Source organism: Silurus aristotelis (assembly GCF_946808225.1).
Source record: "Silurus aristotelis genome assembly, chromosome: 4".
Lineage (NCBI taxonomy): Eukaryota > Metazoa > Chordata > Actinopteri > Siluriformes > Siluridae > Silurus > Silurus aristotelis.
Genome location: NC_139577.1, coordinates 18,509,047 through 18,526,210, shown reverse-complemented (window position 1 = coordinate 18,526,210; position 17,164 = coordinate 18,509,047). Strand labels below are relative to the sequence as shown.

At 36.0% G+C, this 17,164-nt stretch overlaps 1 protein-coding gene across 1 annotated transcript in view; it reads right to left on the bottom strand.

Moving 5' to 3' along the window:
* The window catches only part of tmem72 (transmembrane protein 72), a 36,602-nt gene that overhangs the window by 10,155 nt on the left and 9,283 nt on the right, over positions 1-17,164 (bottom strand). Inside the window, exons 3-4 of the mRNA XM_083540346.1 lie at positions 1,629-1,761; positions 288-1,217 (exon numbers count right to left, since the gene is read on the bottom strand). Coding sequence (XP_083396472.1) covers positions 288-294 — 7 coding nt within the window. The 5' untranslated portion in view covers positions 295-1,217; positions 1,629-1,761. The remainder of the gene's footprint in view (positions 1-287; positions 1,218-1,628; positions 1,762-17,164) is intronic.

Below are 17,164 nucleotides of genomic sequence, written 5' to 3'. Positions count from 1 at the left end.
ATATATATATATATATATATATATATATATATATATATATATATATATATATATATATATATATATATATATTATATGTTAATATGGAATCAGTATTAGAAAATTTTACAGTGGTGCAGTGGGTAGCATTGCAGTGTCACCACTCCACTGTTTCTGTTTTGATCCTGAACTTGGGTTACTGACTATGCCGAGTTTCATATGTTCTCTCTATGTTCATATGGATTTCCTCATGTATTAAGTGTATTATAGTGTATTATTATATAGAAGTAAATGGGCTTATACTTTACCTAACATGTGGAAATGCTGTGTACTCAAAAACCTACAAATCTTCGGTGAGTAACCCAGACAAGGCCTCTTGGAAAATGCAGTATGAAGTAAATGTAAAGGCAGTTAAAGCTGTGTTGAATTGGCCTGGAAAAAAAACTACTTCAGTTTATAGTTGGTATCTTGACTCCTGTTGAGAGGAAAAATGTAAATCTCCTTACACACACAAGGCCAGCTTTGTTTCAGCCTGGCTTCTAGTCATGCTTTGTTACTTCAGGTATGTGTGTGTGTGTGTGTGTGTGTGTGTGTGTGTGTGTGTGTGTGTGTGTGTGTGTGTGTGTGTGTGTGTGTGTGTATTTTCCTGACCCAAACAGCAGGCATCTGAACCAGCCATAAACAAGTGCAGAATATTAACTAGATCCACTGATTTCTAAACTGTCCCTTAGTGACCTTGAGCCAGTCCATATTTTTGTACCATCTTCCAACACACCAATCAAGCAATCATGAACAAATTCCAATGAAGAATAGATAGAAGCTGGGAGAAAAATTGGAGGAATATGCAGACTATGTTGTCTCCCAGGATTAGTTTCACAAACAGTTTCTCAACTAGAGCAATGCCAAAGATTTAATCTTCTTTACTTAGTAGGAAAAAGACAACTTCACCATTTCAATTAGTCACACAAGACAGAAAGTCATTCTGTAAGCAATCTATTTTCTATCTATGTTTTATCCTATGAAGTTTGTTTTTAGAAACTCTTGGCAGAGCACACAGGCATCCAGACATTTTGGATTTGCTCTCCTGAATCTGGTTTCATTGTACGTCAGATGAGGTTCATTCACTCTTCTTCCCAGAGCAGGTCTTTGGTCCTCTGCCAACTTAGTGTGTATTTCCTGCTAAAAACCATGTCTGTTCTTTACTGGTATCAGTTTAGTGGACCATCATTTCTGTTCATCTGTAGACAAAAGCAAATTCAGAGGTCTTTGGTATATACTATATATTAAATTTGTTACTGTAATAACAATAATAATAAATTATAGGACATAATACTACAGCCTGTAAAGTGCTATGACAACAGAAAATAAAACATAGAATATTTATCTACAAATCTTTGCTTGTTAATTTTGATCTTTGTAAGTAGGTAAACTGCATACTATTGGATGACACATACACAACTCATAGCTCAAATATGCAGCTATATAGCTCAAATAGCTCAAATATGCAGCAAATATCTCCTGAAGCACTGTTAACTAGATGCAGTAATACAGTAATACTAAATGCAATAATTATCCATTTCGATTGAGTTTTCAGATTTAGAATTAAACTGATCTAACAAATTCAAATAATATATTTTGAAATTACTGACTCATTCTATGCTCTTTGGAAAGAAAATCTCAAATGGTCTGGAAGTATGACACATAGAGCACATGTATTTATGTGAGCTATCTTTTGTGTGGTTGTGATTGGCAATTATCCAGAAGAAACACACGCATTTCCTTCTGCAGAATAGAAGATTGGGACATAAAAAAAAATCCATTCTAATCAATGCAAGTATGTTTTATTATTTGTATAATATCGGCATTGGCGTATACAGGGTGTGTTTTCACAGAATTATTTTTACATATGTTACAATAAATGCATACATTATTAAATATTTTTTTTAGTAATTAAAGTATATAAATAGACTACATGCAGCCAGTCTTTAATAGGAAGTTAGGAGAGCAATTGACATGATGTGATGTGGCATTCACTAAGGTAAGTTAATAGATTTCTAGGACATTATGCATGGTTCTATATGTCTGGTGTACTGTATATTTAATTTAGTCAGGCAGATCAGGGTGTTATCTAGCTAAATGTCAAAATGTTTATCTCTACTTCTTTAACTAATCAAACACTTTGTAAAAAAATATATAATATGCATATCCATCTCATGCAATTGTAATGTATATTGAATATATGAAATATACTAAATGATTTTTAAACAACGTCTGTATTTACTGAGTCTACTTTTTAGATGTGAATGATGATGCATGAAATTGGCGTTTACCTCAACCCCATGGGAAAGTCTTATCTATGATGAGGTGCACATATCGCTTATGACACTGAAGACATTAATCTTACTGCCACACAAGCCACAGAGTTAAATAAAACAGAGTAGTAAGTAGAGGCAGACTGTTAAAGTGCTCTCTGTAAAAGGGGTCATTTACGTTCATTTATGTCCATTTCCACCAGTGGTAATGTAACAGTGCAATTGTTCTAATGACTTCATGTTGAAGCATCTTGCCATAAATTGAAATCTAAAATAAAAATGACTTGTGGTGCAGAATCCATAGCATTCTAAACAAAAGCAAGTTAAAGGACCTCAAAATCTGAACTTTTACTGTGAATAATAATAATAATAATAATAATAATAATAATAATAATAATAATTGTATAGAATCAAACAATATTACATCTTTCTAAATCTGCTTTTATAGTTTCAGCTGCAGGGACATGATTAAGTAGTTTAAAAAAGAAATTCAGTTTTAAAATAAGGTTACGAATGAACTTTTATTATTGTTTATCAAATATTGTCAAAAACCAGTTAAAGTTGCACTTCACATTTACTCTAACCTTTATAGGATTGCATCTGTTTTTATCACAGACAAATCTGTATTTCATTATGATAACAAAAAGTTACATTATGGAAAGATGTGCATTTTGGTATCATAGTAATACCATTATGCTCTGGAGTAAATTATCTGTAAACATTGTCTTTCATGAAAACGTTTTGCTGGCAGAAAATAATCAATGACAGATTGCTGTGATTCTTTGTATTGGGTCATTACCACTCTGAATTCACAGCATTTCTCTAAATGTTTAACTCCACTTATACCACCACAAAATCGTCTGAACATTTATGAACATGTTTTGTATAAACATGTTGAACCATTTATAATAAATGGTTTTGAATAATAATAAATGGAAATACAATAAAATATAGTAAATGTTTCAGGGCACCGACCACGAGCCGGAAGCGGGAGTAGCACTATCATGACGTTAGTTAGAGTTACGAACCATCATGCGGGTTTAGTGACGCCCACGACGGAGTCCAGAGGCCATGTGACACCCACAGCAGGGTCCAGAGGATGAGTGACGCCCACGGCTGGGTTTGGAAGACAAGCCACGCCTTTAACAGAGTCCAGAGGCTGAGTGACACCCTCTGCAAAAGGTTGGAGCAGACCCTGGGGTATGACGGCGCCCTCGGCATGACTCAGGAGCGCAGTGGCACCCCCGGTGGGGGTTCAATGTGCTGAAGCATGATGGTGCTCTTGGTGGAGTTTTGGACCGTGACGTAGCCTCCGTAGGAGCTTAGAGGCGAAACGTCGCCTTCAGAAAGACTTAGAGGTACGACGGCACATCTGGAGGGGTTCAGTAATGACGTTTTGTCCGTGTTGCGGCCCGGCGTTGGTACGACCTCCTTTTCGCAGCCTGGCGGCGGTACGAGGTCTTTTTTGCGGCCAGGCGGCGGTACGACGTGCTCGGCGGAAGTCTGGAGCAGAGAGGCATACTCGGAGGAGCTCTGGGGCAAAGCAACATGCTCGGAGGAGCTCTGGAGTGGAGAGATGGGCTCAGAGGAGCAAGGGAGTGGAGAGACGCGCTCGACGGCATGCTGGAGCCGAGCGGCGTGCTTGACGGTGCACTTGGAGGCGCACTGGGGCTGAGAGCCACGCTCGGAGGTGCACTGGATCTGAGCGGAGCACTCAGAGGAACCCTTGCGCGGAGCAGAGTGCTCGGCGGAGCACAGGAGCGAAGCGGCACCCTCAACAGAGCACAGGGGCGGAGCGGCACCCTCGGCAGAATCTTGAAGTGGAGTGGCAGGTGGAACCCTGACAAAATGGTGTTGAACCATATATTCTAATCAGATTTAACATTGTAGGCAGGGCAATTAAGCTTCTTTAATAAAAGTCTCACCAGTCTCCTTTTTTCTCTCTTTCCTGAAGGGATTAATTTGTTAATTTGTTGCCAAAAAATGACTCTTTTTTTTTATTTTATTTTTTTTATTATGATTTTAGCTCTAGGGTATGTAAAACAGCTGCCTGTAAGTGTCCTTGTGTCCCTATGAGTAAGTTCTTGCTACAGAAAGAATAATGTATTAGTTTGAGCACATTAATAAAAAATAAAAAAAGTTGAATAAAAGCCAGGCTACTCTCCAAAATGTTGTTATAGAAAACTAAGCAAGACCTTTTGATCAGTCGCAATCACACATCCAACAGGGCCATGGCACAATACACCAAAACATTTTTATTTAATTTAATAGCTTTATATAATAGCTAAAGCAATATGATCATGATGTAAGCACCAGCCAAAAACCTAATATACTGTAAAAGCCCCTCACACAGTGAAAGTACAGTAATAGGACTGACCTGAGTTTTTTTTTTAGATATGGAGGATGAATTATGGCAAATGAGCAGTGGCATGGCTGATGACAGGCCTAATGCTGCATGTGGAGTCTTTTAGAGAAGGCAGCTGTCTGGTGTTTAATGCCGAGCCAGACCCACCACAGCACAAAATCACACAAACACAAACCTCCAACCTAGTGCACAGCTGCTTTTAAATTTTCTATACAGATTCTTTATCAGGTCCAGCAGCTCTTCAATCACTAGTCTTCGAAAAAGGTCAAAACCAAAACCCTTTGATGAAGCTATGAACCATTACTATACAAAAGAATGCACTACAGATACCTTTTCTAAAAGTGTGCACCAGATCAAATGGCCACATTTAACCAGGGTCATGGTCCTCTGTCCCTCTGGCAAAAAAAATAAAACCCTAGGCAAGGCATTACTGCTAATTCAGGAAGGAGCAGGCTTCATCATGAATGCCAGGAAAGGCTTTAGTGACAGAAGCAAATCCAAACTGGCCATGTTATTTTATTTGTGAGAAGATAATAATAATAATACGTTCGAAATATGCTTTTCTGCCCCCAAAGGAAGGAAGTGAAATAAAGTAATGAAAAATGTTCATGCTGTTATTTTGCCTAGGAAATAAGAGCTTTTGGCTACTCATAAGTTACAATGAAACATTTCTCATGACATTAGGGAATGGGGATTTCAGGATAGCTTATCTGATGAGTCAGCATTCACTAAAGTGTGGGAATAAACTGAAAGGGAAATGAAAAAAAGTGAGAGTCAAATCTTATAAAGTGACAAGAAAATGTTGATATGTAAATTAATGTACCAGTTTGATGTTGTAGCCAGCAGACGCAGAACAAATCGATTGTTTAAGGACAGCCTGTTTGTAGCAGAGTATTGACACCTGACTCCCGTCATTTGCCTTTGACTTTATGATGGGTAACTTGTTCTCTGGCAGTGAAAGCTTATTTAGGGAAATAGGAGACTGACTGCCTTGGCTGTATTTACTGGAAATATTCTGCAGTTTAATGGATCAAATTAACATCCTAGACACCTCTAAAGTCATGAGTATTTCATTAACAATTAGCAGTATTTACATTTGTCTGAAAAAATCACCCAGTCACAACTAGCATCATGATTGTGGCTTTAAAAAGCAAAACCACAGCAAAAACCGCATTTAAATACCAGCTTATATTTTAAATCTTATACATTTTGCTAATGCATTATACCTCACAATTAAGTTAACAATGCTGCACAAATTCAGAAAACCTGTTTGCTTTTGCTCGGTTCTGAATTACTAGTGCAGTTAAAAAACAGGGATTGAAATCATACTGTTCTACCTGGGCAAATGTGCAAGACATAAACATCATGAAAGCATTCTTTCCACCATACAGTGCAGTTTACTTTCTATGGGTCCAATTTACATTTGAAATCAGAAGCATTTTTTATATTTATATTTTTTTAACTGCATACGTTTTCTGCATACGCTTTCTTTTTTTTTTTAAACATAAACAAACTAATAATTAGGCCATTTAGGTTGTAATTTAAATGGTTTATTTCAAACTAGTGCAAGTTGTCATATCTACAGTATTGTAAATATACATTAAATTGCATATACATAGCAGAGTGGACCTTCAGATAGTTCAAGAGGTTTAAATCCTGCCAATGGGTGTAAATATTATTATAGAAGCCCTGTTGTAGACAGAAGTGTATAAAATATGCACAGCAGATGGATATCTCCAGTATGTGATATATCATATACAATATATATTACGTTTTCTAAGAAAAGTCACTATGTTAAAAAAAAAAAAAAAAAAAAAAAAAAAAAAATATATATATATATATATATATATATATATATATATATATATATATATATAAAACATGATAACATATATCATTAACATACTGCACACATAAATATTAACTTAATTAATATTACTCAATCCAAGAAATAAATTATAAAAATATGCAGTAAATTATGTAATATATTATGTAATTAATACAATAAATGACCTTTAGATCTATTAAGCTATGTTTAAAGATTTTTATTGGAACATGGATATGTTTTACTTTCTTATCTTTGGTAAATGAATATGATTATAAAATACATTATATATGAATTTAAAATACATTATGAAATAAGCAGGTCAAGTATGATTAAACTTAACTATAGTATGACTATTATATGTCTGTATTTTCACAAATTTTTATTTCATTTCGATTTATTAGAGTTTGGATGAACATTCTTAGCTGAAGCATAACATAAATTTACTATTATAACAATATTAAAACTATATTACAATAACTACATTATATTTTATTTTTGTGGATTTTTACCTAAAATCCCTGTACTTTTTTAACCTTAGTTTCAAATTACCTTAGAGTACAGATTTGCAATGCATTTTGAAACATGCTTAAATTGGAACCTGCTCACAACTGATTTGCTTAAAGTAAATCCATGTTGATCTGATGTTTAATCCTTTTTTTTAATGTTTTGTTCCATTCATGTTTAGTCAAGATAACAGTGACAAATTACTTAATCATGTGTTGGAGTTTTTCCAGAGTTGCACTCAAGGACATGGAGAATAGAAGAAGATCTGATGACCAGGTCTGCAGCCACAAGGTTGATTTTTGTCAGGGAAATAAATGAGAGTGAATTAACCTGGTGCAGACAACACTGTCAGCGAAGATAAATGGAATATAAGCTTTTGCCTCTGCTGAATCACACACAATAATCAGTTATTTAGCAATGTTTTTACAGACAAGAAACATGTTTTAGAATATACTGAACAAAGAATCCCCAAAGGAAAATGTCAATGCCTTTTTAATAAAAGCTGAATATCAAATAGCAGCATCAGTCAGAAAAGCCTTGCATCTGTTAACATGATCAAGAGTAGCTGCTGAAATTTCAGCTGGAGGTAAATTAGGGATATAATAATTGGCCAAGATATTCATTAAGTGTGTTTATCTTTTCAAATTTTAAATACATGGAGTGCCTTTAAGAGATTGTTTTTTATTTAAAACAGGTGAGGGAACAAAGGGCTGAAGAGTGATGGATTGAGTATTATGTTAACTGCATGAGTTTGTCAATGATGGAATTATTGCATTTCCCTATGCACAAATCCAACTAGATAAATGAATAATGACTATTTAATGTATATCTTTCTATTCCAAATATTTCATGAAGGTACTACTGCCATGTAACACATTATTTAGTTTGTTTGTTCATTCACTTATTCATCTTTAATAACTGCTTTATCCTGGTCAGGGTTGTGATATATCTGAAACCATTTAGAGACCCTGGGTGCACAATGCAACAGCCAACAGCATCAGGCAATGTTAATATGAGCAGTGAGAATGAGGAACGGTTCTAGGTTACGAATGTAACCCTGGTTGCCTGAAGGAATGAGACGTTCCCTCTGAGAACCAGGGCTAAATACATGCATCACCAATGCTTTGAAAACAAGGGTACAATACTGCCAGACTGACCAATCCCTGTCTAGTGTGAATGGGCACAGCTAGGTCAAAGGAGAGAGGGGCAAGGAGTGGGACTAATGTCAAGACTATAGGACCTGAAAAAGTTCAGTGGGGTAGACCAGACTGCAGCATTGCAAATGTCTTGGAGGGACACTCCAGAAGACTCATAAGAAGAGTGGATAGCATTCACAATCCACCTGCTAAGGTTCTGCATATACGCAGGGAGACCCATCTTATATTCCCCGGGACAGACAAACAGCTGGTTCGACTTTCTCCAAAAGGCAGTTCTGTGGATGTATGTGTCCAGTGCTCACAGCAGACACACCTGGTTAAGCTTCTCCTGGTTGTAAGGCTGAAAAAGAGGAGGATGACTGGTCATGGGATAACCAAGGGCACATTGGGAACATACCCTAGCCTGGGGTAGAGGAGGGCACTGGCTCTACCCCAGAGGAGGCCTCAGCCTCAGGGTACGTGTCACCAGCGGGTTTTTCCCTAGTGACTGCTCAGCAAGCAGAGCATGATAAGCCACAATAGCGAACATGTAAACCTTTAGGGTGGAAGGGAGACCTTCACACCATATAGTGAACAGGCGTCACTTTGCGGCATACAACCTCCTTCGTGGAGGGAGCTCTGGATTGGAGAATGGTCTATACCACCTCGGCTGAGAGACCAGCCCTCAGGGGCCACAGCAACAGCCTCTACAGCTCGGGGTGGGGATTTAAAGCAAAGTGCCCCCTGCCTGAGACAAAAGATCCTGTCTGAGAGGAATCTCCTGGGGAGGTTTTTAAGAAGGTTTTCCAGGTCAGTGAACCATGGCCGGCCTGGCCAGCACAAATCTACCAGGAGTAGATGGACTCCATCCTGACAAACTCTCTCCAGAACTCACGGAAGTTTAACATCGCTTGGCCAGCTGAGAATCAGGAGCAGCGTCCTCTAAATAAATTATATGAGTGCTTCCTGCGACTGAGGTCACTACCTCCGCCCCGCGACCTGCCCCTCTTTCCAGATCTGCACACTGGGGTGTCTATATCCTGAAGCATCCCTTATTCGGGCCACCTCTTCAGTCCCAAAGTCTCCCTCTACTTAAACATAGGGGAACTGAAAAAGTGTGGCTATGGGACTGATTACACACATGGTTCAGAGCATGGTCACGCAGAGGTGTTCCCTAAGCGTTGTTGACGCAGCTTAAGTTCCTGAAGGGGAACAAGTGTGATCAGTGTTTTTGACCATAGTGTGATTGCTGGTGCTAGATATGCTATTTCTGTAACTGCTGATCTATTGGGATTTTCAAACCTAACAGTGTCTATATTACTTAGAATGGTGCAATAAGGAAAATGCAAGTTCAGCAAACATAAGAGTATTTTTAATGAGAAAGGCAAACAAAGAATGGACAGACTTTTTGGAGCTGACAGAAAGGCTACAGTAAATCATATAACAACTGTGCAATAGTAGTGAGCAGAAAAGGATCTCAGAATTCACAACATTTTTAACCAAAAGGTGGATGGGCTATACAGTTTACTTTTATCCCCCAATAACAAAAAGCTGATGCTGCAGTGTGTACAGACTGACAAAAACGTCAATCGAACACTGAAAAAACAGCCTTGTATGTCAAATCTCAATTTCTGATTATAGGCACATGGATGATAGAGCCAGAAATGGTGCCAAAAGCATAAATCTTTAAACCCAAACTGCTTTGTGTCAGCAGTACAGGTTGATAGAAGTGGTGAAATTATTTGGGGAATGGTTTTTTGGCACAATTTGAGCCAATTAAATACAAATAAATTGACACTGAAATGCCACAATCTATTTCATATTGTTTAGTATTGCTGACCAAGTGCATACCTTCAGGCCATAATTTACCCATCATCTAATGGCTACTTCCAGCATGTCACAAAGCAAAAGTCATCTAATACTGTCTTTTATGAACACAATAGTGAGTTGAATGTTATGCAGTGGCCTTTCCAGTCACTGAATCTGAATCTAATTAAACAAATTTGGAATGTAGTTGAACAAGAGATTTCCAAAATCTTGTGGATTTCTTGTCACAAAGAATAAAGGCACAAATAGTTTTTTGTGCACAAAGAGAGGCCTAAACCAGAATTGGTGCAATTTTCCTAATAATATGTACAGTAAGTGTATATGAAATTACTATAATTAATATAATTATAACTATATACCTGTATATACTGTATATATATATATATATATATATATATATATATATATATATATATATATATATATATATATATATATATATATATATATATATGCAAAAAAAAACACTCACTCTATATAAGGATTTGTATTTGTATAAGGATTATATATATATATATATATATATATATATATATATATATATATATATATATATATATATATATATATATATATATAATGTCATTATTTTTAAAGACTAAATTCAGTTGCATCTTTGTAAAGGCAAAGTTGTTCTCAATGACTACATTTGCTAACACGTACACTTACTTTCCCTTTTACTAGTGAGTAAAAAAAAAAAAACAGACATTAGAAAGGTTTTCAAGGAACTCTAGATCTCACTCCCTCTGTCAATGATTACCTTAATACAAACATTTAGAACTTTAAATATATCCTATACTTGTTTTTTCCCCCACATAAAATATCACTTTTCATCAGGATTTGCTATTTTAATGTAATGATGGTTTCTGAGACTAACCAGATTCCCTTTGAGACTGTTATTCCCTTTAAGGCTGAAATTTAGACTAGCAGAACAAATTACATTGGTTCTTAAAAGTGTATATACTGTATGTGTCAGGTATGTTAGTCCGAAATGCATTACAGAAAAACGTGAAACACAGCACAGTATTGCCGCAAAAGTGCCAAAAGGGTTGTGCCTCATAAAGGTTTTGAATGCATTCTTTCTTTCAAAAGAGCACAAGTCAGTTTCAAATCTATTTTTTGCTCAGTGCATTTGGCTCAAAGTGTGAATTTTATTGATTGTGTATGTGTGGAGACAGTCGTACTCAGCAGCTGAGAACTTCCAGCAGCATCACTTTCCCAATATGGTTATTTATAGAGAACAAACGATTCTAAAATCAGGTCCTGCATTCCATCATGATTTATTGATGGTACAGTACTAATACAGAATGCTTAATAAATCACTGATTCATGTATTACTGTTATATACATATAAATAGGCTTACTAACATACTTCAGTTGCATCGTTTGAATACAATTACATTTAAGATACACTGGCCATAACATGTGAACAGGAAGTTTATTAGACTTGGAGCTGAGCATTACATGCAATGATCAGGGGTAATGTAGAGTCTGGAAAGTATCTTATAAAGAGTAAAACAAGTGCTAAGGGTGCTTGCACAAATCTTTGGCAAAGTTCCACGCTTATAAAGTCTCATTCCCAATCTTTTCAATTCAATCCTTTAAATTCAATCCAGCCATGTTATCTAAAATTACATGTGTACATGACAGGCAACCCCAGACAGCAGTAAATTACATTTTGTAAATGTCTTACTATCTTTAATAGAAGAAAGTTTAATAAAGCAAAACTGGAATGGTCAAGTTGTTTAACTTGGCCACACAATATGCAGCAGTCCTCAGTTTCAACATGGTCTCTTGATGCAAATTTGTAAAACTTTGTTTGAGCCAAATCTTATGCAAGTCTAAATATAATGTTTTAATGGCTGCAGCTTTCTTAAACAATCATTCCTAGACAATGAAACTAAATTGTACCAGAATTATTGAGTGAGATTAGCTTGTCAGTAAAAGTGTAACATTACCCAGTGTTAAGATGGCTGTTAGGGGAAAGAAGAGCTCATCGGGCTGTAAAGATCATTAGAGCACTAACCACACCGGTGGTCGGCTAAAACAGAACTGACAAAGTCGTATTTATTGATCACCTCCGCCGGAGCATAGGTGACTATCAGTGACCTCCCAGTTTAACCTCACAGAGGGTGGTAGACTCGAGGGTCATGGCCACAATTTAAACAATATTCTCCCCCACTCTCACTTTCTTTTGCTTCTACTACTGCTGAAAAGTGTTTGGACATTCAGATGTCATAATTGAACTTGTGGTGCCAATGTGCAGTCAGTCAAAAATAAATGTGATACATGAAATGAATGCCTAAATAATAACTCAAGACATTCATTAAGTTTGAAAAACTGTTTCAAGATGGAAAGTGTTCAAAATAAATACTTAGACCACATACACCGAGGAACATTTTTCCCTTTTTATGCACAGCTCTGAACTTAAAAGATGTTCTGGAAAAAAAGCTTTTTTTTGGTAGCTACAAACTGCTGATTAAATTAGTTGTGATGTCTGCTTTTCTAAAGTGTGTTTCTCTTGGAAAGGCTTACACTAGCACAGCTTTGACACTGTTTATAAATTAAAATATACCCATGATATTAATAGTAGGTATTGCTTATGCTCAGACATTAAGTAAACTGTGCTTTAGAAATAGAAACGCATGGTTGCCAAGCAAGACATGGCATACAAAATATTTCAACGATTATATATTTGAAGGGTTTTACTATGGAAAGCATTAGAAACATTTCCACAAATGGCTCGAGTAAGGTTTGCTCAGAGACCTAACAGAGGCTCACTGGCTGCATCTAACCACTGAGCTTCCATATAAACATGGATTATATTTCGGTTTGAGGGCTTGCATATCCTTTCCTGGATCACTGAGAGCATATGATCCTCATAACACTGAGCAAACCGAAAATCTGACACATCCTGCTGTCAGCTGTCATTCTGTATTTGAAGAATTACAAATGGTCGCAACTGAAATGCAACCATGTAAATCAATGAATCACATAATTGCATTACTGACTTTGACATAATTAAAGTTTTCTCAAAAATGTAAACGAACAGAATATTATTCATTCAGCTCTTAATAAAAACCTCCCAGGAAACAACCTACTGGCAATGTCGGATTTCCGGTCCCAGTGTGGCAGTAAACTTTGCCTAAAGGTGTGGAAATTAAGTTTGGGTGAAGCAAAGCACTTATATATTCCAAAGCATTAACATACTGGAACAATATTTGCTTTAGGGTGTGGTCTCATTCTTGTTTCACTATGAATTTCATAGTAGGAGCAACATTTTAACCATCAAATAAAGAAATAGCACAGTGCTGGAAACCAGGAACAACAAAAGCGTCCTCACAAAGATGACTGTAAACCAGTATTCCATAGCAAAAAAGCCACAGAGTTGACCATCTGTGTCTCTGAAAATAATCCAAGACCCTTGTTTGCATTGCTGTTAGAGATTTCCTATTGGTAGTTTATCAACCAATTATGTTTTGAGGAATGCCGAATAAGTAGGGCATAATTTAATCCATATGGTGAATGCTCAGCAGAGAATCACTGACATGCAAACATTCGTTCTAGCATTATAGAGGCAGTAATAATATGAATGGATGAAGTATATACATATGGAGCCAAGAGAAATAAACAGGAGAGCAGGGGCATGTGGAGCTAAGGGTGAACCATGCTGCTACACTGCACATCTTGTACACTTGAGCAACACCAGGCTTAGTAGGATGAAAGGACACTGACCTGAACAGGACAGTCTGAATGTAAGAAAAATAAAGTTAGACAATGCTAACTTACTGTAAGACTGCTGGTGGTTTGCTGTGACTGTGTGGTTATGTCAAAACGACATCAAAGACAGTTAGTTATGTGTAACATGTACTTGCAAATATCCTGATTAATATATGACATTTTTTGAGAGCTCAAGCGTCAATATATCTTTGCATTATGTATAGCATTTATGCATTTATGATTATGGCATATGTGTAATATATATAAGTGTAATATGGCATGTCCAGATATAAGACAAATGCACACACAAAAGTGGCATTAACAAATGCATTAAGCATTGCTTAAGCATAAGTAATCACCCCTTTGTATGTGCCTACCTTTTATAATGTTACAACCTATAACTGAAATGGGTTGAATTGAAATTAGATGCCATGCACATGCACAGAATATGGAAATTAGTTGAGCTGAATTAGTTCATTTGCAATCAGAAATCACATGTGTATGTGGACACCTGAATATTATACCCATATGTGCCATTTGTTGAGCATCCCAATAAAGATTTAGTTTCCCTTTACTTTTATAACAACCTCTCCATTAGACTGCCCACTCAGCCACAAAAGCATTGGTAAGGTCAGGCACTGTTATTGGGTGAAGAATCCTGGCACATAGTCAGCGTTCCAATTTGTCCCAAAGGTGTTCACTGGGGTTGAGGTCAGGGCTCTGTGCAGGCCACATGGGTTTTTCCAGACCAAAACTTGTCTTTATGTACTTTGATTTGTGCTTATTTTCATGCTAAAATAGGTTTGGGCCTCTTATATTCACTGATGGGAAAATGTAATCCTACAGCAAACAAAATATTTTTTTAGACAGATCCAACTTTACAGCAACAGTTTGGCAAAAACCGACATATGGTTGTGAAGGGTAGGTGTCCACATACTTTTTAGTGAGATGTAATGTGATCTCATTATAAATACTGTTCCAAAAAGTTTATTGAACAATCAAAAAAAAAAACCTTTACATTGGTTATGCCATATGGTACCTTAACTGCAACAACAAATAATAACACATTTGTAAAAAGAAAACTCCTACTCCTATATTTTAAATAGACTTGAGATAAATAAGATAAATTAAAGCTGTAGTAATTTCACAGAAGTTATAAATCTCTCACACACACACACACACACACACACACATATATTTATAGCTTTACAGTGGGAATTAAATATACAAAAAGTATAAAAGAATTCTTGCATTGTTCATATTAATGCTTTCCCCCATAAAATTCATCTTGACAAATACTATCTATCCATCTTTCCAGAACATTTGTAAACACATTTTTTACCATACGGCCAAACATTTCTGTGAGAGAACTTACATAAAAACATACATGAAGAATGCTGCTTAGACATATGCAGTGAATGTGATAATCAACCTCACTGAGGGAACGTAAGAACAGAAGAACTACTCAGTCACTAATTGACAGGCCACAATACTTATTTTGCGGCATTATTTCTGGCAAGGGTTCAGTTGTCTTTAGGCTGTGTACTAACATGGTATAGTGTTGTTTTAGTTCCAGTGGCTGGTGTTTCACAATGAGAACTTTTCAAGCTAGATTGTCTACTGGGATTATCTACTCACTTTCTTCTGTTTAAATATTTGAAATGACAACAGTTTAAAGCTCTTGAGGTTATGTGGTAAAATATAAATCATGTCCTCATATTTTAAGAAATAAATGTTATTTTTTGGTAATACCTGATGCTTTAATATTATTGTACTGAGCAAAAAAAAAAGACCACAGTGGTAAGCAACAAGTTTTGGTTATATATAAGATATTAAGTAAACTGAATACGGTGCATAGATGTTCTATACTGCACATATGACAAAATAGTATGAGAAAGTGTCATCAAATGGAGGTAGAGCTACTTAAAATATAACTGGTGTCTATAAATCGATTACACATACAGTATCCAAGGGTTAGAAAAAAAAACAGTAGATACAAGAGCCAGGGGTATATGAAAAAATTGTTGGAAACTGATCTCTTCAAATCACAACACATAGAGCAAAGTGACATTAGTGCTGATAAGGTTTATTTATCCACATGGTTTTTATACGACTATAAAACACCAACCAGCAGACAGACCCATCATGTCTCCCCCATGTACTAAAGTGCTGAAACCTGTGCCTATGATGCACGTTTCCTGGCCCCAAACTCTATGCCCTGAAACCCTATAAGCTCCTGGAGGCCCCTAAACACAACACATAAAACACTTCACTCCTTTGACTGACATCCACGCTGAGAGATGTGAATCTTTTTGATCCCTTAGGTTAAGAAGTCTCTTCATTTTTAAAGGGTTAAAGTTCTGATTGTATAGTGTAGATGGATTTGTCATCATAAGAAATTAAGTAGTGCACTCCGTTTTATAAGCAGAAAAGCTTATAGCATTTTATCTGCATGGTTATCCAAGGAATACATACTGTCAGGGATGCTTAGCAGTTGAGCAAACAGTGATAAACAATGAATGGTGAGATGAACCTTCATGTTTGGGTTTACTGACTGACAGGACTCTAAGTAAAGCTTCTGTCCTCCTGTTCTGGTAAAAGCCACCCTCATTCACAGGGTAGTAAAACAATCAGGTTGTGCCATATCTCCCCCTGATCAGCCAGAAGGGAATGTTAACATCCCTTAATATCACAGCATTCCTCACTCTTTACTGTGGTTTAATCGGGAACCCTGTGGACAGCTAAGAGTGCAATGGTTTACAGAGGAAATTGAAGCCTAACACTGATTAAGGAACCAAATATTTTCTTAGTGCCATTAACAGTCAGGGATTTCATTACTCAAAACTAACACTAATCACTTCCACAAACACCTAAGAAACACACTGAACTGTAACAGCTGACATTCACCAAATTTATGCTTTCAGAATTGCTGGAACTTCATTATGTTCTTTATTTGTGGTAAATATATATGTAATAAAAATAAATATATACATATGTATGCAAAAAAATAAAAATAAATATGTAATAATCCATTTAAATTTAATTAAACATTTTGTACATTTGCACTCGTTTTAAGTTTTTGTTTCCTTACATTGTTTTAATCTCCGAAGATAAATTTGTATCTTAATTTTTTCCTATTATGTTTCTGAGTAGGAAAGGAGCTGCTGAGTCATATGGGATAAGATGTCTCCTTTGCCTCCCAGATAAACTAAACTATTAGCTTTTAAAATTCCCCACAAATCTAAAGAATTATGTTGACTAAATGTGCGTTATCATTTGGAAAGTTAACGAGTTATTAAATGTTATCTTTGCAGCTCTCTTAATTTTTGTTTTAGTCTTAGTTATCAGAATAACTTCCTTATATAAATTTAGTAATTTAGGGTATGATGAACTTGTGGTAAGCTATTTCCATATGGTAAAAATATTTACATTGCACTCTTATACTTGGTTTTGTTTAAGTATAAATTTATTTTGACTTTAATACCAATAGATT